The 20045-nt window shown below is 49.8% G+C and overlaps 5 protein-coding genes across 5 annotated transcripts; 2 read left to right on the forward strand and 3 right to left on the reverse strand.

Annotated features, from left to right (window-relative positions):
• Positions 1–290: 290 nt before the first annotated feature.
• N7457_007091 (kynurenine--oxoglutarate transaminase) lies at positions 291–2152 on the forward strand (the record flags this gene model as incomplete). The annotated part of the gene is made up of 9 exons (XM_057178134.1): positions 291–472; positions 526–594; positions 666–750; positions 805–910; positions 969–1041; positions 1097–1250; positions 1302–1315; positions 1373–1796; positions 1862–2152. The coding sequence occupies 9 exons, from the start codon at positions 291–293 to the stop codon at positions 2150–2152; spliced, it is 1398 nt and encodes a 465-aa protein (XP_057029878.1).
• Positions 2153–3259: 1107 nt separating this feature from the next.
• On the reverse strand, positions 3260–6851 carry N7457_007092 (uncharacterized protein; the record flags this gene model as incomplete). Its single annotated transcript, XM_057178135.1, has 5 exons — positions 3260–3741; positions 3838–4761; positions 4820–4900; positions 4959–5838; positions 5892–6851. 5 exons carry the CDS (start codon positions 6849–6851, stop codon positions 3260–3262), a joined length of 3327 nt encoding a protein of 1108 aa, XP_057029879.1.
• Positions 6852–9850: 2999 nt separating this feature from the next.
• On the forward strand, positions 9851–11839 carry prm1 (pheromone-regulated protein PRM1; the record flags this gene model as incomplete). The annotated part of the gene is made up of 1 exon (XM_057178136.1): positions 9851–11839. The coding sequence occupies one exon, from the start codon at positions 9851–9853 to the stop codon at positions 11837–11839; it is 1989 nt and encodes a 662-aa protein (XP_057029880.1).
• Positions 11840–12171: 332 nt separating this feature from the next.
• Positions 12172–16412, reverse strand: N7457_007094 (putative xanthine dehydrogenase HxA; the record flags this gene model as incomplete). The annotated part of the gene is made up of 4 exons (XM_057178137.1): positions 12172–13855; positions 13904–15861; positions 15922–16125; positions 16182–16412. The coding sequence occupies 4 exons, from the start codon at positions 16410–16412 to the stop codon at positions 12172–12174; spliced, it is 4077 nt and encodes a 1358-aa protein (XP_057029881.1).
• Positions 16413–16811: 399 nt separating this feature from the next.
• On the reverse strand, positions 16812–18657 carry N7457_007095 (uncharacterized protein; the record flags this gene model as incomplete). Its single annotated transcript, XM_057178138.1, has 3 exons — positions 16812–16881; positions 16932–18271; positions 18331–18657. The coding sequence occupies 3 exons, from the start codon at positions 18655–18657 to the stop codon at positions 16812–16814; spliced, it is 1737 nt and encodes a 578-aa protein (XP_057029882.1).
• Between the last annotated feature and the right edge of the window lie 1388 nt (positions 18658–20045).

Genomic DNA, 20045 nt, shown 5'->3' on the forward strand with positions numbered 1-20045 from the left:
GGACATAAGACGCGTTCAACCTGTCCTCTGGACGCGCCTGTAATTAGTAATGAACAACGCCTTGCTGCCTGAAGAATGGTCAAATCCAAGCTTCCATTGATGATATCGATCAATTAGCAAAGTAGTGATGATCTCCGAATGATCCGAAGAACAGTCAACACCGTCAAATAGCTCAGATCCGTACAAACTGACCCCGTGGCACGCGGGCCGGGGAGAACGCGGAGCACGCCATCGGCGCGGGGAATAATCCAGCTCCTCCACTCTTTTCATCTTTCGACTCCAATCTTGTCATGCTTCTCCGCTCTTCACATCGGCACATAATTGCTCTAACTCGCAGTCCAAGATCTGTGTTCTTTGCGCGTTCATTTTTACCTCGCCCTAGTTACGGTACAAGACCGATGTCGGCCACAGCTCCGCGGCCCGATCCCTTTCGTCCTGCCCAGCGGGTGGCAGGACAGCGTCAGGATGTCTGGTATGCGGATTCGGGTAATAAGCCAAGAGAGATATACTGAATGTAAATGCCAGGTCAATCGTCAACGAGGCAGCCGCTGCTTCGCCGGTCCAGCCGATCGTGAACATGGGCCAAGGGTTTTTGTGAGTCACCATCTTGTGGAAGCTATGTTTGTTCCAAGAGAGAGGAACTGACTTGTGATCGATTTCTGCAGTGGTTATAATCCTCCCAAGTTCGCTATCGACGCTGCGAAGGATGCGCTCGACCGAGTGGAATGCAACCAATATTCGCCTACGAAGGTAGGGAACGCCAGTGACCCCGCGCATTGTTACACAGGTGCTCATATCATTTAGGGTCGTCCTCGCCTCAGAAAAGCTATTGCAGACGCCTACTCGCCTTTCTTTGGCAGAGAGCTGAATCCTGAGACCGAGGTCTCGATCACAACGGGCGCAAATGAGGGTAAGAAATTGGCAGCGCTTACGCATCAGTAAAAGACAGCGCTGACAATACATAAAAGGCATGCTCAGCGCTTTCATGGGCTTTATTGAGCCCGGTGACGAAGTTATTGTTTTTGAGCCCTTCTTCGACCAGTAGGAAGCTCTGATGTTGCGAGAGCATTGAGCAGATGCTAACTACTCTTCATAGATATATTAGCAACATTGAGATGCCTGGCGGTACTGTCCGCTATGTTCCTCTCCATCCGCCCAAGGATGGTGCCACTAGAACTTCACCTGCATCGGACTGGACCGTTGACTTTGATGAGCTTGAAGCTGCCATGAACCCCAAGACTAAGATGATTGTAAGCATGCATTCCGAAATCATTGATGAAGCTCGAAGCTAATTCTGTCAGGTTTTGAACTCCCCGTGAGCAGACTTACTTTTTAGACATGAATGGGATCTCAACTAACTATGACCTCGCAGGCACAACCCCGTCGGCAAGGTGTTCTCTCGCGAGGAGCTTGAGCGCATTGGCGAATTATGTGTGAAGTACAACCTCATCATCTTGTCCGATGAGGTGTACGATCGTCTCTTCTACGTTCCCTACACAAGAATTGCCACCCTTTCCCCAGAGCTGTATGAGCGCACCTTGACCGTTGGCTCTGCGGGCAAGGCCTTCTACGCCACTGGATGGCGTGTTGGGTACCTCCTTGGCCCTGAACATCTGATTAAGTATGTTGCCGGTGCACACACTCGTATCTGCTACAGCAGTGTGTCTCCTCTTCAGGAAGCTGCCGCCGTTGCTTTCGAGCAGGCTGAAAAGGAGGGCTTCTGGGATGAAAGCCGAACCGATATGAAGGGCAAGATCGAACGTTTCTGTGAGGTCTTCGATGAGCTTGGTATTCCCGTATGTTGTCCCCCCTTCACCATCAAGTTCAAATTGCCTTTGATTGATATACTGATCTTCTACAGTACTCCGATCCTGAGGGTGGATACTTCGTTCTTGTCAATATGGCCTCCGTGAAACTCCCAGCTGACTATCCCTTCCCACCCCACGTCGCTGGTCGTCCTCGGGATTTCAAGCTCTGCTGGTTCCTTATCCACGAGGTTGGCGTTGCCGCTATTCCTCCCACGGAGTTCTACACCGAGGAAAATGCTCACCTTGCGGAAGATTATCTTCGCTTTGCGGTCTGCAAGAACGATGATGTTCTTGAAACTGCCAAGGAGCGCCTGAGGGGACTGAAGAAGTATATCACTCAGTAAACATAGACTCATGGGCTTTTGATATGTGAGAAGTGATGAGATATGAATAGAGGTTTTACCAATAGAATACGAGGACCTGTGAATTGACGCCTTAAATGACAATTTTTGGCGCTAGAAACAGCCGCCTTTCCACCGTAACTCCCAGCGCCTACATGGAAGACATCACCTAGATGACGCTGAGCGGCATCTTGTCATACTAGCTCTTTCAGAATCCACGTATCGTTTTGTAGACATAGAGTACATTAAGACTTTCAACATTCAATATTCAAACTGAATGTTTCTTACTATCTTGATTGGGGGCTCCATAGCACACGTCTTCGAAGAACGAAGAAGATCCGGCGAGGTTGCAAATCAAGCCTGGGACTTATGGGCACCCGGCTCATCGACATGCCAATGGCGCCTGGAGGTTCTTCGCCTCTTGTGCCGGACGAGAGGGTGGCCGACATACAGAACGCCAATATTCTATGGTACATCTGGACCAAAAGCAGACCATAAGAATGATGAAATGGACAGTTGAAAGGGCTAGATCGGGTCTTGTATGTCACATCGATGAATAAGAGAGATTACAGAATAGGGTATTCATTCCCCAAACAGCAAACTGACTGGATGTAGTCCGCGAGTAAATCCCAGGTCCGATACTAAGACAATAAATTGAACCCTTGGAATTCAGGTGTCGAATACAAGATACGTCCTCCAAAGACAACGAAGTAAAAAAAAGCAACCATAAGGTCCCAACCACCCCTTCTTCTATGGTTCATTTGCCAGTTTGCCAGTATACCATACATCTACTTTGCAAAGTGAAAACCTTGCTTGATGTGTACAGAGTACTGATATTAATTGAGGACCACCAAGATGCGGGCACAAACACACAGGAAAGCAACGGTCTTTGTTTCTATCTAAATAGAAACACAAAGGGGGCGATCAACTCCCCCTTTCCACCCGCCGCACACCGAAAACGCTAATACAAATATGGGCATCCTGGACCCAGGGGGCATCCACTAACTGAACATTTGGTATCTCTCTCTCTCGCCAGCCACCCTAGGTCCAGGACCCCGGTACACAGAAAAGGGCTAGGGAGGGGACGGCTCCCTACCCTGACACGCCGAATTACGGCCACTCCAGCTCCAAGGGGCCCGTTCCCGCCCCGTCCCAACCTTCACCACGGCGGAAGAACCGCCGGTCCACAGTCAGGACCTCCGAGAAACCTCCACCGCACGTCCGAGCTCCCACGTCGCTCACCGAAGGATGGGTGGCCCGGTGTGCCCTCAGAATCCAATACTTGGATTCGAGGTATTCGCACACTCTCCGGAAGCCCAACCCCACACCCTGGTTACCGAGCAACACTGGTGGGCGCTCAGTTGCGCAGGTCGGATCCTCGCAGTGGCGTCGGTTGGCGCCAACCCACTCCGTCTCGCAAGCATGTCGCAACCCAACGCGAGCGGGATGAATGTTGCCACCCATCTCGCGCGACATTTGGTCGCAGAGCATGCCGTCCACGTCGTTTTCACTGGCCCACGAACTGTGAGCACGCATCCAGTCCCGGATAAGCCGGTACAGGTAGTCCACAAGGGCTGGATGTTCAACCGCCGCTAAAAGGGGAAAGTAAGGTCAGCTCAAATTCAGTAAAAAGTAAGAGAGAGATGACGGGGAAGTGAAAGTCATATCAGGGGGGAATTGAAACTTACCGAAGAGACAAATTGCCAAGCACCGGCGGAACCGGTCCTTCTCTTCGGCGTCCTCGAAGCGCACAGTGAGTGCAACTTGAGGTGAACATCGCAGCCGCATGTGACTGGCTGGATCGTCCCCAGCCCCCATCTGGTCGGTCCAGTCCGCGAAGATGAAGTAGTCACCTCGCTCGCTAGCGGAACTGAACCACACCGCCTGGCGGTGACGCGCAGGGGTATCCCATTGATGGAGGCAGGGCAGTAGTGGTGGACCCACGAGAGCGTCTGCCGAAATCGAACTTGTCAAGCACGGCTGTTCGATTGGGTGGGTTGAACATTCAGCCCAGTGTGCCTTGACATCCTCCCAAAGATGGATCTTGCCGCAGTAGCGGGTCATTGAGTACGGCCCGCACTTTGGGCAGATAACGGATACTCCATCCTTGAATCCACAGATGGCACTGCAGTCTGGCTTAGCACAAGGGACAGCGAGTGTCGTCAGGTCTAAGACCATCTGGGAGGATGGGGCACCGATATCGCCATGCTGCATGGCTTTGGGAGTTTGTTCTTCTTCATTAGACGCCTCGCGGGGAGACGGATTGTGGCCTTCCACTCCATGACTAGAGGAAGTTTCGGAAGATGGGTGCTCAGGAATTGTATCAAGGATGTCATCAAGGGCTTCGTCACGAGTTTCCTCGCGTCGCTGACAATCCTTGCGCTTCCGTCGCTCAGACTTCCTTTTCTTGTACACGGTCTTCTTATTTTTGGCTCTAGCTTCGACTCGAGCTTGGTTGGGATCTTGGACGGTGGCTTGAGAAATGGGCCGTTCCGTCACAAGCTCGGTGCTGTTGCTGTCTGTTGTAGCCTGGTCACAAGAAGTGTGAGAGGTCAATGGAGGGTCGGCCATGGGAGACGAGACTGTATTTTTCTGGAGGCCCTCAAAGAGTCCTGTTGCACTGCATTAGTATTGGAGCAAGAAAGAAAAGCAGAGAATGTAATCACATACCTAGTCTGATTGCATCGGCGGAGTCTTTGCGAGGACGTATCACTTTCAGGGCCTTGCTGTCGGTGATATAGTCTTCGGGGTCTGGTTGAATAGTTAGTGGCTGTCACGTTAAAATTCTCAAAAAGACAAAGGAACTTACCAGAAAAATACAGCTCGCTTGTTGTGTTCAAGGCAAGACGCCGAAGCTCAACCAAATCCTTCTTTGGCGGAATGGGAGACCGTTGGCTTGGAGGCTCTTCTGGCTCCAGTTTGTCCTTCCACGCCTCAGGGTGCTCTTTGTTGTTCTCACGCTGGGCGCTCATGGGTGTGAAGAACTGGGAAGGAGTGGATGATGGGAGGGAGGTAAGAGGGGTGAGCTGAGATCGGGCTGTCTCAAAGGAGGAGGCTGAATCTTGCAAGGAACCAGAAAGAATGGGTGAGGAGGAATTTAACGTGTGATGTTGATCAGAAAAGGGCACAAACTCAGCCAAGAGACTCTTGAAGGGGATGTTTGTATTCAACCCGTGGAGCGAGTTGCCACGTCGATGAGTGAGCTGATGTGTATCCTTCACTTCCGTTGTACCATCAGATCTAGAGTTGCGCTTGTGTTTCCATCGCTTGTTGCTTCTTTCGGTGTCAATCGTGAGGGTTGGAGGCTCTTTGGTCAGATTCCCTTGCTGACCCATAGGCACCGAATCGTCTACCTCCCCGGAAGTTGGTTGCTCTGGATTTAACACGGCGGCAGAGTCAACTTCTGTGATCTCGCTGATATTGTCTTTTGCTGCGTCACACTCCTCCTGTGCCTCCAGTTCTTCGGGTGCCTCAGGTTCTTCGTTTGCTTTGCACGTGGAATTCTTCGATGACTTCTTTCGTGACCTTCGGCTCCTGCCTTTATTCTTCTTTTTGGCAATGCTGGTGACATTATCATGGGCAGACAGCTTGTTGAAAAGAGTGTTCTCAACCGGCCCATACTGGGATACTATCGCTTGCGTGTGAAGCCAGATCCTGACCGGCATTGCCATCCATTTGCCGCAAAGATTCTGTGGTATGTTAGCTCAATTCTGGGTTTGCCTGATTAAGAATCATCACTGACAGGGTCCTTTTGAGAAATGCTCTGATAATACTTATCACGCTCATCAAAAGTAACAAGCACCTGCTCCTCCGGGCTTGCATTCTGCATGTTCACAAACTTGAACTTCACATCCGAAGATTTCTCCTTCTCCTTCATCCAGCTCACCCGACAGCCTGTGTTTTCCCACGGAGTCGTCCATTTGATATGGTAGTGCGCTTTTTTGGTGTTTCTCGACTCTTGATTGGCGACTGCGGAGCCAGCCTCCATTTGAGTGATCCCAATCATCTTCGGACTGATGAACAACGATTTGAGCACGCCCAAAAAGCCAGACATTCCACCTGGGAAATCGAGAGGCATCTGGAAATCTACCTCTGCAAACCCATTTTCCTCAATCACCCCATCCAATCCGGTCTTGGGATTACCCTGAGGATTGTTTCTCATAACAAAACCTGGCTTGGGACTCCGCCAATTGTGAATTTGCAGTTTCATCTGACCATTCATGACCCGAAGGTTCTGTTCTTTATCGGCATCAAGTGTGAGTGGAGGAGGCTTTAGTGAGTCGGGCATGCTTGTCAAAAATTGCTCAGCGATGATTTTAGTTGCGCGGATCATTTCAAGCGATTGTCTGATTGCGCGAGCCTCATCAAAGTAGGGCGTCCCAATCAATGATGCTTCCCCCATAGATAGCCGCTCGTCCTGTGCAGACCGAAGTTTCGTGATATGGTCGTGGAATTCTTGCAGATGTTTCTTTGCTCTGAGCATTCTCAACTGAATATCGGTCAATTGAGGCTCATCATCAGGAGTCTCATGGCTGTTGAATGGTCGATTATCACCAGGGGTATCATGGCCCGGAATCTCGAGGGGTGCTGCCAACATGACCTGGTTTGCTTCGGACGTAGCCTGGTTTCTTTTCTCGGGCGCCCATGGACGAGGATTGAGAGAGCCCCCAGCCAGGACTGGCTTGCTGAGAACGGTAGGCATTTTGAACACAGGTGGTGACAAACTGTTACGCAACATTGTCAGTTAGTGACTCTTCATTCAAGCTGTGACTTTCTTAAGAAGGAAAGACATACTGGTCGGGCACGGCGATAAGGTAGTGGCTCCACCCGTCTGTTAGTTGAAACAAAAGCTAACCATGCATTAGAGTATTACCCATCAACGGTGTTCCATAAGGCTTTTACTTGCCCAATGATTGGCAGAAGCTTACAAACTTCTCACGGGTTGTCGCTCGCAACTCTCTAGCAACAACTACTTTCTCCCATTAGTCAACCATGTCTTGTCAATGGGGCACAGATTCATGCAAACTTACCAAATATTCTTCGGTAGACGCTGGGCACTTTTGACCCCAAGATTCTTCTTTGAACGCGGTGCAACAAATGACTGATTCCAGAATGCATCAGCCAACAAGACTATATCGAAGACAGTTTCACCAGAGATGACTTACCAAGGTTGATTTTGGAAATACTGAAAACCCACAAGTGGCTCAAGTCGAAGCTGAGTGACAGTGTGTGGGCTGTGTCGGTCACACATCAGTCAACCAGACGGTGGGAAATCATGCCTCACATTCAACGACTTACCAAGAGAACTCTTCAAGACAAGATAAGCTGGCAAGGACTCTATCATGCATCAGCCCGGGCCTGTGAACGCTGATGGTGATCCAACGCATGAAGGTTTGCGGTGACTTACGGTGAGTGCCAGGACTTTGTCGACGCGTCTGAGACGCGCACTATGACAAGAAACACGATGATATTGTTTGATCAATATGATACAAAGACTCTGTTGATCAAAGGAGATGAAAGATATGATAGATCAACCGAGTCCAAGGAGTGTGAAGAGGGCACAGGTTGGAAAGATGAAAGAGAGTTGAAAAAAGGAAGGGAAGATGAGAAGGGGAAGACCTCAGATATGGAAACGGACAGCTTCAAGCTTCGATCAAGATTGGGGCAAACATACTGGTCCTCGAACACCGCCTACAGAGCCTTCAATGGGAAGCCACGACTCTGACTAGACGAATACGGCAAGCAAAGAAGAGCCTATTCATCCACAGCATTGCTTGTGTCTACGATCAATCAAGTCGGGAATCGAAAGACTTGCAAGTCTTTCGATTCCATCTCATGAACTTGTTTTTTTGAGCTTACATCTATTGCCAAATTCTATAGTTGCACTCGCCGAAGAAGGTTGGCGACGCCGCGACGAAGTCCGAAGTTGAAGCTATTCCGAATCTGAGGGTTCCGCCGAGCTCCGTACTGTTCTACATTTCAAAAACTTCAATACGTGATACGTCGCGACCGTATTTAACAAACGATCAATCCGAGAAAACGTGTACAATCCAGCGAATCACGAATTACGAATTGCCCGTCACTTCCTCACAACATCGCAATTGCTCAAGAACCACGGGGAGAACATAGCATCAAATCTCCTCTCCGGGAATGAGTAATCCCAGCAGTGTTCTCAAACTTCCCTGGCAATGAGTCTGATTCAGCCGCGGAGAATATGATAGTTATCATTGTTTGAACGATTAGCTAGCTTAAAGAATAAAAAGACCTGACTTTTCATGATGCGCCCACAGAGGAAATGATGCTAGAAAAAGGCCATATACCGGGCTCATAGGCCTTTTATGTTGTAATTTGCTAAAATTGGGGGAACAAACTCAGGATCTCTACATTTTCTTACCATCAACTTGAAGACACGTCGTTTTCACTTGACCAAAGTTGTTAGGGTGTAGCATCGTCACGTGCAGAACTCGTTCGCACGGTCCATGTGAATGTCACGTGATATGTTTCTTTTGGCGCCAGTGACCCCGACTCGAATAAGCATCAAGCACTTAATCAACATACCTTAACCCTTGATGGACTTGGTAAATAATCTACGAGCATATTCCATCATGTTATAATTTGACTACCAGTCGTTTTATCATCAAGAATTGTACGTCTGAAAGTTTTCGTCTGCACACGAACTTGCGAGATTGTGATTCGATTCACACCAAGTCCCCGGGTTGACGGGCAATCGGGAAAGTGGAGATTCCCACCTGGGACCTCAAAACTACAATATCATTCTGCGTAAAAACCTATCATGGGCTGGGAATACCTTGTGCAAGGCTGATGTTTGATCAACCAGCCCTCGCTGCCCGTCTATTGGCTATCCGTCGCGGGCGGCTTAGCGCCCATGAAGGCTATATTTGGCCGTTTATCCACCCCAGCGCCTTTGACATGCACAGTAGCCAGTCATACACTTCGATGCTTCATGAAACGATCCCTTGCACGGGTCCCTTGGCTTCAGGCTTTATTTTTATGTTTTCTTTGTTTAGACACCGCCATGGTTGATTCTGATTGGGCTGTTTCGGCTATACAGGGCCGCCAAGGGCCATTAAACTGCTTCTTTTCTATGAATATTTCATGTCCCTTGCCGCCCAGGATGTTTGACATGCTTCAGGTAACGCCTTCTGCCTACTATATTTGACGATTCATTGTCCCTGTCTTATTCTGATTCTATTGTTTTGAATTACTACCACCGGCGCTATTCATCTATTGGTCCCTCCCTATTCATTGAACTTCTATAAGGCGTCATATACAGAATGTCCCGTCACTAGACTAGCGTTATTTCTTTATCCTCGTTTGAAAATACCCCATCTTCATGCCGGTCTTGCATATATCTCACTGATCTAATCACGCCTCCAAACAACCTGGCTTCTGATCTTCGCTGGACGAGGTCGCACCCAAAATCTTCCAGCTACTCACGACGAAAAGAAAGATACAGCAATGGTGTTCACACGATCTGGGAAATCGATATTTCCCTTGCTCCCGCCTTATGGAGCTCACGACTCCAGTACAGGGCGGATAATTCCTCTACATCCAGATGGTCTCACCCCTTATCTTGGCCTGCGGGCGCGGCTTTCACAAGTATGGATCAATCGATGGACGATTCTTCTTCTACTTGTTCTTGTGCGACTATTGATTGCCGTCGGTGATTTGCAATCCAACATGGCATCCGCCAAGCGTGAGGCGCTCTCCGCATGCACATCGGTGGAATCCATGGGTAGCGCAATGGCTTCAATGCCTTACTACTTATCCAAGGGTACAAACGAGCTCGTCGCTTCTTCTGTTGATGAAGCTGTTCGTGCTTTGAAGTCCGTGTTGCTGATGACTATCACGGGCGTCGGAGAGATCCTCTGGTTCGTCATAAATATGATGTACTCTACCTACGCCTGTCTCATCACAATGGCTGTTCGCGGAACGGTAGGAGCCGGTATTGAACTGGTGAAGGAAGCTACCGAATGGATCAACAAGACTCTTAAGTCCATCGGCGGCGACATTGAGAGTACTGTCGACAAATACAGAGACGAACTGAATTCATTCCTCGAGACAATCAACAAAGTGGCCAGTGTCTTTTCGGATGATCCTAGTCCAATCAACTTGAACAGCTCAATCAGTGCACTGGAGAATCTCTCCCTTCCATCATCAGTCAACAGAACAGTTGAAAAATTGGACAATATCGTCCTTCCCAACTTCAAAGAGATCCAGAACTATACCAAGACTCTCTTTCAAACACCCTTCCAGGAGGTCAAAGATCTGGTCAATGAGACTCTGGGCACTTACAGTTTCGATCGATCTGCACTCCCAGTCCCTGCCAAGAAGCAACTGGCGTTCTGCGATGACAACACTGGCATCAACGATTTCTTCAACAAAGTCGCAGAGCTGACACTAACAGCACGGAAAATCTTCATTGCCGTCCTCATCGTTGCGGCCATCTTGGTATGCATCCCGATCGCATGGCAAGAAATCCGCCGATGGCGCGCAATGAAAGAACGCTCCCAGCTAGTTCGCAAGGAAGCCCATGATCCAATGGACGTTGTCTACATTGTCTCACGTCCATACACGGCCGCCGCAGGCATCAGAGCAGCAAGCCACTTCAGCAACAGCCGCCGGCAAATTCTCGTTCGATGGGCCATTGCCTATGCAACATCCCTACCTGCTCTTTTTGTGCTGGCTCTTGCTCTAGCAGCACTATTCGCATGTCTATGCCAGTACATCCTCCTCCACACAGTGAAGCAAACTGTCCCTGCACTCAGCGCAGAGGTAGGAGAGTTTGCAGACAAGGTCGTCAACGCACTTGAAAGCGCCTCAACAGACTGGGCCACCGATGCCAACAAAGCGCTCATTAAACTTGACACTGACTTGAACCACGACGTCTTCGGCTGGGTCAACAGCAGCACGCAGGCCATCAATGGGACTCTGAACTTCTTCATCTACAACACATCCAGCGTCCTCAACGAGACCTTCAAAGGCACTCTCCTACAAGAACCCGTCTACGAGCTATACGAGTGCCTCATCGGCCTCAAAGCAGAAGCACTCCAAAAGGGTCTCAACTGGGTAGTCGAACACGCACATATCTCCCTCCCCACCCTCCCAAACAACACATTCTCCGCCGGTGCCTCGTCCAGCATCAACGAAAGCGACAATCCCTCCGACAGTTTCCTCGCCAACGCGGGTGACCAGACATCCAACAAAATCTCCGAGGTCGTCATCAGAGTGATCAACAAACTCGAAGAAGCCCTGCGCATCGAAGCCATCATCGCAACCGCCATCCTCATGCTTTGGGTATTCATCGCTCTAATCGGTATCGGTCGCGCAATGATGCTTTTCTGGGGCCACGAGAAGCACCGCGGAGAGGGGGGTCGGGGTCATATTCTCGACCCTGTCCCTCGGGGTGGTCCGCCTGTCCATGATCCGAATGGTTTCACTGAGGTTCCACTCACCTCTGTTCCGAGAAACATGTCTGTGGATGGGCACATTGCTCCGCAATACACTGCCACGGTTGCAAGCTCCGCGCCTGTGCAAAGTAACCCGGCATCATACAATGATGAGAAGATTGGGTTTGCAGGACAGAGGAACTATGGCAATGCGTTGCAGGTGGATACGGCTCCCGATTTGAGAGGTAGCAGCTACGTTGAATACGACATAAAGCGATGATGGGAATCTTCCGTTTGTACAGGAGAAACACTCTTGATGGCTTTCCCTATTCCCTCTACTTATCGGCGTTTATTGCACTTTCCTCGGACACTTTCTGTATATAGGACCTTTGTTCTGTCATAATACGTAATTCCCAGCGAGATAGAGCTCAGAATCGAAAATGCAGCTTGATTTCAGTCATATTGAACGCTATCATGGGGGTGGAATTCCCACCACACCCTCCAAAATGGATAAACACATAATAAAGAAAAATACATCATTCTAATCTGGCTCTTCTTACCATAAACTCCATTGAAAAGGCATAACATCATGTGAATCGTCCGTATGTATCGTTATATGGCAACAAAAAAGCTCTTCTCCCCCTCCTTGGGTTGCACTCTCGCCCTCTCGATAATCGGATCAGCGCAACTAACCCGGATACGCTCAGGAGTAGCAGGAGACTCCAAGGAGAGCACATCAGTCACATTCCACTGCTTACGTGCAGCCTTCAAAGCGTCACGAATAGCAAAGAAGACCACACTGCCCATGAACAAGGGCGGCTCACCGACTCCACGAGAGCGTTGAATGGTGCGCAAATTCTCCCAATTCACATCCTTGAGCAAACTCACATTGAATATCTGCGGAATGTCACGGAATCCAGGAATCTTGTAATTCCCGGGACCTCTGGTGAATATTTGGCCGGAGGCGCGGTGCCAAAGACTCTCTTCTGTGGTAAATAGGCCTTGGCCTTGCACGAAGGCGCCTTCGATTTGGCCATAATCCACTGCGGGATTGATAGAACGACCCACGTCCATCTTGATGTCGGCGCGTAGAGGTGTCCAGTCACCCGTCAGTGTGTCGATCTGGACTTCAGCAGCAGCGACACCCTGTGTGAAGTAGAAGAACATTTGGCCGCTATTTTCGCCCCATACGTAACCGATCTCGGGAGTGCGGTAGTATCCTTGTGCGGAGAGGTTGACACGGTCGAAGTAAGCTGCATGAGCAAGCTCCTTCATGGTTGCGTTGGGCATTTTCTCGCGGAACGGACGAAGGCGTTCGTTCAGTTGTTCGCAAGCATTGAAGACGGCATAGCCGTTGAGATCGGAACTGGCTGAAGCAGCGGTTGGGGAAGTATTAGCGACTGTGTTAGTCGCTGTCTCTGAAATAAACACGCTCGACTGAGGCACTTGCAGCGCTTCCGCGGCGATCATGACCATCTTTGTGTGTAGACCCTGTCCCATCTCGACACCACCGTGTGCCACAAGCACACTACCGTCGTGATAGATGTGGACTAAAGCTCCTGCCTGGTTCAAGAAGACGGCTGTGAAAGAGATACCAAACTTGGTAGGCACAATTGCCATTCCACGTTTGGACCACTTGTGTTGCGCATTGTATTCCTCGACAGCCTTGCGACGCTCCTTGTAGGAGCTTTCCTCCAAGACTTGCTTATACATCAATGGCACATACCAGTCTTTGAGTGACTGGTTAAAATGCGTCGTCTCGCCTGCCTGATACATGTTGATGGCTCGGATTTCCTCGGCTGGGATGTCCAAGTGATCTGCAATTTCCGACACATAACACTCGGCAAAGAACAAGCCTTGGGGACCTCCAAAGCCACGGAAGGCGGTATTTGATACGGTATTGGTCTTGCAGACTTTGCCGCGCACATGAACGTTGGGGATCTTGTACACGTTATCAATGTGCGACATGCTTCGCTCCAAAACAGCACCAGATAAATCTTGTGTGTGACCTCCGTTGGCAAATACATCCGCGTCAAGCGCAAGAATCTTTCCTTCTTTGGTCACACCAACCTTCCACTTGCAGAGGAACGGATGACGTTGGCCAGAGGTCAATATATCTTCATCGCGGTTGAGCATACATCGCACGGGTCTTCTTGTTTTCGTGGCGGCAACCGCACAAATACCAGCGAGCTGTACAGATCGACTTTCTTTGCCGCCAAAACCACCACCAAGACGCTTCACGCGTGAGACGATCTTATTCGCAGATACTCCAGTCACCTGAGCGATAAAAGTTTGCCTGGCAACAGTTAGCTTGAATACTACGGTGGGACATAGGGATACTCACGTCTCAGTAGGATTTTGGGTACCACTCCAAATCTCCATTTCGCCATCCTCCGGCTTTGGGATTGCCACACAAGCTTGGGTTTCCAGGTAGAAGTGTTCCTGTCCACCCATTCGGGAAACTCCAGTAAAAATGTGGTCGGCTTTTTTGAAAGCTTCCTCGGTATCGCCACACTTGATGTGCCGGAAGTGCTCAAAGTAAGACTCTGCCTCAATAGCCTCCTCAATTGTAAGGATACTGGGAAGGTCTTCATACTCGACTTTGACAGCCCTCATGCCTTCCTCGGCCAGTTTCGCGCTAGTTGCCAGAATCACACCAATCGGCTGGCCAGCCGTAGTAACTTTATCGACAGCAAAGAACTGCTCATCCGCCTTGGGCGCTCCCCACCAGTTGGCCTGGGGGTTCGGGAGATCTGTATGATCTACGTAATCCGCAACTCCCGGGATATCCAATGCAGCGGAGGGATCAACGCTGAGGATCTTGGCATGAGGCTTGGTGGAGAGAACCAGACAGGCGAATAACTCATTCTGTTGCACAGGTATATCATCCGTGTACTGAGCCTCGCCTGTAGATTGCTTCAACGCCGCAACGTGTGGAGTCGCTCGTCCAAGAATCTTTTGCTGATAGGCTACAGAAGATTCTTGATCCTTCGCTCCCGTCGAGATTGCTCGCTCGATTTCGGCAACGACATCAGGATCCAAATCCGAAGCCTTGACCTCGATTCCCGAAAGTACATCGTAGTAGAATCGGTAGAAGAAGCCCAGCGCCAACGACTTCCGGTAAGTAGCCATGCCACCGGGAACCCCAAACGGCAGGTTGAAATCTTGCTCCAAAGCACTCATGACACCCTCTAGAGTTGCAGGATTCGTGAACTTCTTGCCCACCAAAAATGCCTCGGCGTTCTTGGCTGATACAGTCATCGCTGCCATGCCGCCAAACACAAGGTTCGCGCTGACCACATCATTGGACTCGGATAGAGTCACGCGCAAAGCAGAGTTGACGATGGCGATATCATCGTCTTTCCGCTTGGCTTGTTTGTAGGCTCGGATGTGCTCTCCCCGCCCTTGGGCAACTGGAATGCGCAAACTAGCGATGATTGCATTGGGGGCAAGAGCGGTCTTCCTGTAGCCTTGGAAGAATTCAGTCATAGGGATCTCTGTTTCGCCCTCCAGGGATTTGGCCACAAGGATGGTGTTGATGGCTACCAAAACGGGGTTGAGATCGGAGATGGGCGATGCAGTGGCCAAGTTGCCCGCCGGTGAAGCAACGTTTCGGATCTGTCGCCCAGCAAAATAAAGCAATTGCTTCTTGATTGCCTTGAATGGTTGGCCGCGAGCATCACCATATTTCTCTACTGCTTGATCACAGATTTGCTCGAGGTCTGTCAAGGACACATTTGCGCCGATCTCCAAGCAGTCATCGTGTAATGTAAATTGTCGCAGTTCGGGAATATCTCCCAGGTACACAGAGGCTGGGTATCGCATTGCCTTGAACTTAATCTCAATTTGTGTCTCCGTGCTTCCGCCGATTAGTTTAGCGTCTGGGTGGATGTTCTTAATATGCAACAGTTGCTCAACGGTCACTGGTCGGTACCACTTCTTCTTCTTGTTGCCATATGCTAATGGTCGGTATTCGTGTTTCCGCAGAGCCGCAGGGAAAATCAATTCTGTGTCTGGACTATAGGGCTTGAAGTTCGGCGCGGGAAACTTGTAATCGACTGTCTCAATTTCCCCATCTTTGGTGGAAGGGCCTTTGCAGCAACCACCAGAGCGATTTTTCTCCATGCAGCAACCCGATCCACCGTTGGCAGAGGCCTTCCCACAATTGTTGGCCGAGTTAAAGCTCTGGGCAGCATCGAGAATGGGTCGGTAACCGGTGCAGCGGCAAAGGTTTCCGTCGAAGGCTTCCTCAACATCGTGCTCTGAGGGAGATGGGTTGTTTCGCAGCAAGGCATAGAGAGACTTGAGGGTGTTAGCTAATATCACACCCGATGGATAGGCAAAATAGCCACATGAGCATACCATGACAATTCCAGGGGTACAAAAACCACATTGACTCCCATTGCCGACCGCGATCCGCTGCTGAATCGCATGGGGTTCCTTCACGTTCCCAATGCCTTCGACTGTGATAACGTGTTTCCCGTCGATGCTGACCAGCGGCGCAATACACGCATTTACAGAGGCATGGTAGATTTTCTTGGTTGTAGGATTGATATGGGAAACTACCTGTTACCATCTCGTTAGTGTCGAGGTGCATGGGCTCCATATTGTCAGAAACTCACCACCGTGCAAGCACCACAGCCTCCCTCCGCACATCCAAGCTTCGTCCCTGTCAACCCGATACCTCGCAAGTATTCAAGCAGTGTTACTTCCGGGTCGATCGTATCCACCGCAACTTTGGTGCCGTTGAGATAAAATCGAATCGTATCATCCCAGTCTTCGGTCAGTGTAGACAGACTGGTCGCTTTCTCGGTGGCGACCGTGGAGTCTGTCCCTAGTATTCCCGGCGCCATGGTGATGTTCAGATCGGTGGCAATGTGGAATAGTCTCAAATGTGCATCTTGCTTGTATTGAATGGTGTGTACTTGACAAGATTCCTAAATATGTCCAAGGCGAAGTCTCCCACAAATCGTATCTGAGGGGAAGTCGAAATGGATTACGGGGTATCAAGGGTCGATCTCGGTGCCACCCCCACTTGGCGGAGTTCCAAGGTTGGTTATCTCGCGGGGATCGCCACTGGCCGACGAAGAGGTCGGATGACCGTCGGCTCCCGCCTTGGCGCTCTCCGAAGTGACTAAACGTTGGCCCCTGCCATTATGTACGGAGTATGTATCCTCTCAATTGCGCCCCAAAATAAAATATATACTACAATACATATGTGAAGAAAAAATGGTCCCAAAATTGGTAATAGATCATGGCCTTGAGCCGGCGAAAGCTTTCTCTTCCTCCTCCCACTTCCGGCGCTCTACGACGCTCCGGGCTCTGTGAACTGGTTAGCAGAAGCTCAAACTATGGGATATACAAAGACTTACCGGTAAGCCTTAACAAAACGCCAGACCTCAGTGTCTGCGAGGTTCCAAGCCTCGACAACATCTTTGATGTTGTGGTCCGTATTCTTGTTCTTAATGATATCGCGAGCCTTCTGGATCAGCTCGTATTCTTTGCCTACTCCTTGCTCGCTTGGGGTGTGGTCCTGAGCACTCTTGGCAGTTTCTTTGTTGTTCTCGGTTGCGGGATCAATCCTTCCGCCACGAGGAATCTTGAAGCCAAATTGCCATTCGAACTCGTCCAAGAGTTCCCCGGGCAGACTCTGGCCTGCCTGCGCAGAAAGAGATTCCACTGTCATCCAGAGCGAATTGCCAACGGCATCTTCGCCTGCGACAACTTGTTTGAAGATGACTCCTCGGTATGAGGATCCCAATTCGAGCCCAAGATGTTCCTTGGTCACATCAGATAGCCATGCGTCGCGCGTGGTCTCCCGGCGGATTTGTGGGACTGTGATCTCCTCCGAGTTCCTCTGTAGGCTGATAAGAGTGTAAGGATGAGGAAGGGTGCCAATGGTGAATAGGAAGGTAGTATTTTTGTAGGTCGGAGGCTGGCTGATACGCATGGGTTGCTTTGCGGCTCCGCATGGGTGGCATTCGGGTTGGTTGGGGGGACAAGACTCGGGCATGGGTGACTCGGGGCACTCAATGAGGGCCTTCGCCAGGCGGAGGGCAGGCTCCACCAGCGCGGTAGTGTGTTGAGGGAATGGTTTCAGTACGGCGATTCCAGCTGGGAAGGAGATGTGGAACTGATTGTGCAGATGGGAATTGATCAATTGGACCAAAGCCAGTTGACCAGTCGCAGCGTTCTGTCCCATCTTTTCGTGTATGATGGGGTAGTTAGAGGTGACGGCTGCAGATTTATAGAATGCCAGGGCGCTCGGAGACTCAACCTTGAACGATTCCGGTTCAATCAAATCAACAAAGGACTGTGTCTGATCGGTGAGCTTCAGGACTGCGCTCTGGACAGCCACATCGATTCGCGATTTGTCCGCCGCGTAGAGGCCATTCTTGAGATTTTCAAATCGGGTGATTAACTCCGGAACAGTTCCCCGGCGAAGGTACATGAGAATAGGATCATCATATCGCGCCATGGGGAAGCAGTGGAAGTCCGCGAGTAAACCGGTCCCCATATGACCCCATGCAAGCCAGCTGAACACCTCATTCTCCATTTTGGGGGTAAGTTTCCATTTCTGCACAACTTCATAGTTGGGGTTTTTCATTGCATCCCCCGGAGTCAATACCACGGGCCTGAAGCCTTGCGCAAACCATGCCCGACGCCATGCGAGAAGCAATTGCGCATCGGCATTCTGCGATTCCTTGAGATCCTTGCCATTGGCTTTGGTTGGGTTGTATTTCGCGTTGTAGTACGTGTAGATCGGTCGACGTTCGCGAAGGGGGGTAGGACGGAGCGATTCTCATCCAAGGTTATGGACGAGGAAAATGGGTTCAGCCATTCGAGCGTGCTGTACCATTTCGACTCGCCGTGGGTGCTATTGCTCTGTTCTTCGGGTTGCTCGTGAGAGGGAGGGCGGAACGATGGAAGGTGGAAGTTGCTTAGAGATGGTAGTTTTGGTGTTGGCACAAACTTGGCTGGGCCTGTGACTTCTTCTTTCTGCCCGGCGTCAGGGATCGGAGAGGACGAGAAAATAAAAAGCAGAAGCGCAACAAAAACAATCACAGACAGGAGAGCTGTACTCCTATGAGGAATCATCTTTCACGCATCCAACACCAGAGGACCCTGTATTAAAGGATCCGTCAAAAGTTGAAAAAAAGAAAACAACAACGTGTGGCTTCGAAACCACTTCTCCTGAAACTCCACCTCGAACGACACCGGATTCGGTCAACCAAGTCTTGGCGAGAGGGTGGCCTATGAGTATGGCGGCGAACTCAGCGCGGTTTCAATTTGAATCATGTGATTCGAACTAATTCTACTCGTCGTGTAATGGCCGATCAATACAGAGCCCTTGATAATGATCTTTCGGGCTCAGATGGGGATGCTGATTCCTGTTGTCTTGTAAGGTTGCCTGAGGCTGACCTCAGGTAGAATCGCTGACTCAGCCGCCTGGGCCCCAAGATGACCTCATCGCCACGAAGTATACTCCTTACAGCACATCGACGTACAACGCACAAGATATGTTCATCAATCCTGTTTGTTGTGGCCAATGCACATGTGTAATTTTTTCCAACGGGCTGATTCTGTGCGATTACATAAAAGCGAAGATCCTATGGAAGAAGAGCAAAATTACAAATCTGCCATTATCGAGCAGTTTCTTCATCTTATGACATCGGAGATCCTTGGAAGATTTCGATGTTTTTTTTACTGCAGGAACCTTAAGAAGATTGTTGACTAGAAGAGAACCAGACTTTGATTTCCACAGAGATGTTAATGTCCTGGAATCTGTATACCAGAATACGGAAAAGACTCTGGAGGTTATGCATACCTTGATGATTCCAAGTGACTCTCATAGGTTATATATAGCTCATGAAGATGAACCTTGTTGATGCTAAAAATTCACCGGACATTACGCAATCTATCCTCTATTCTACGCGACAAAACTATCATGGGCTCATCATAATAAGGACGATGGGATAGACGAGGAGGGCCGAATGGCTGTCAAAGTCTCACTGGGGCCTTGTGCCCTCGTATGTCTTTTTCTTGATCGCCGCAATACGACTATTACAGGCTCCGAGTGGCAAGTGCCCAATATGATTTATATCCATAGTGTACCCCTTATTTGACAAGCTGGCGGAACCCTTCATGATGCAGCGTCCTGGGTGCAATGGAACCTGATGAAATCAAGTCTTCTTTAATAAATAGGAAAAAGGCAATTTCTGTACATTGTACTAGAATCGACACACATAAATCTGGGCTTGATTCCAGCTATTAGGAATAATAAAGGAATACAATGTTGGCATTTTATGCTATGATCCCATGTTGTAGCAAGGTCAAGTATCTCATTGCGGCCTTTGTCCGTTTCATTCTAGTGAGCACCTGTGTTTAATCAACGTCGGTTGCCTCCATGAAGAAATTAATTCGTGGCAGTGTGGTAGGGATAAGAAAGGTATCACTATAGCCCTACTGCCTACAGTAGTTAGCAT

Source organism: Penicillium paradoxum (assembly GCF_028828445.1).
Source record: "Penicillium paradoxum strain IBT 22861 chromosome Unknown utg000006l_segment0_segment0, whole genome shotgun sequence".
NCBI classification, from domain to species: domain Eukaryota; kingdom Fungi; phylum Ascomycota; class Eurotiomycetes; order Eurotiales; family Aspergillaceae; genus Penicillium; species Penicillium paradoxum.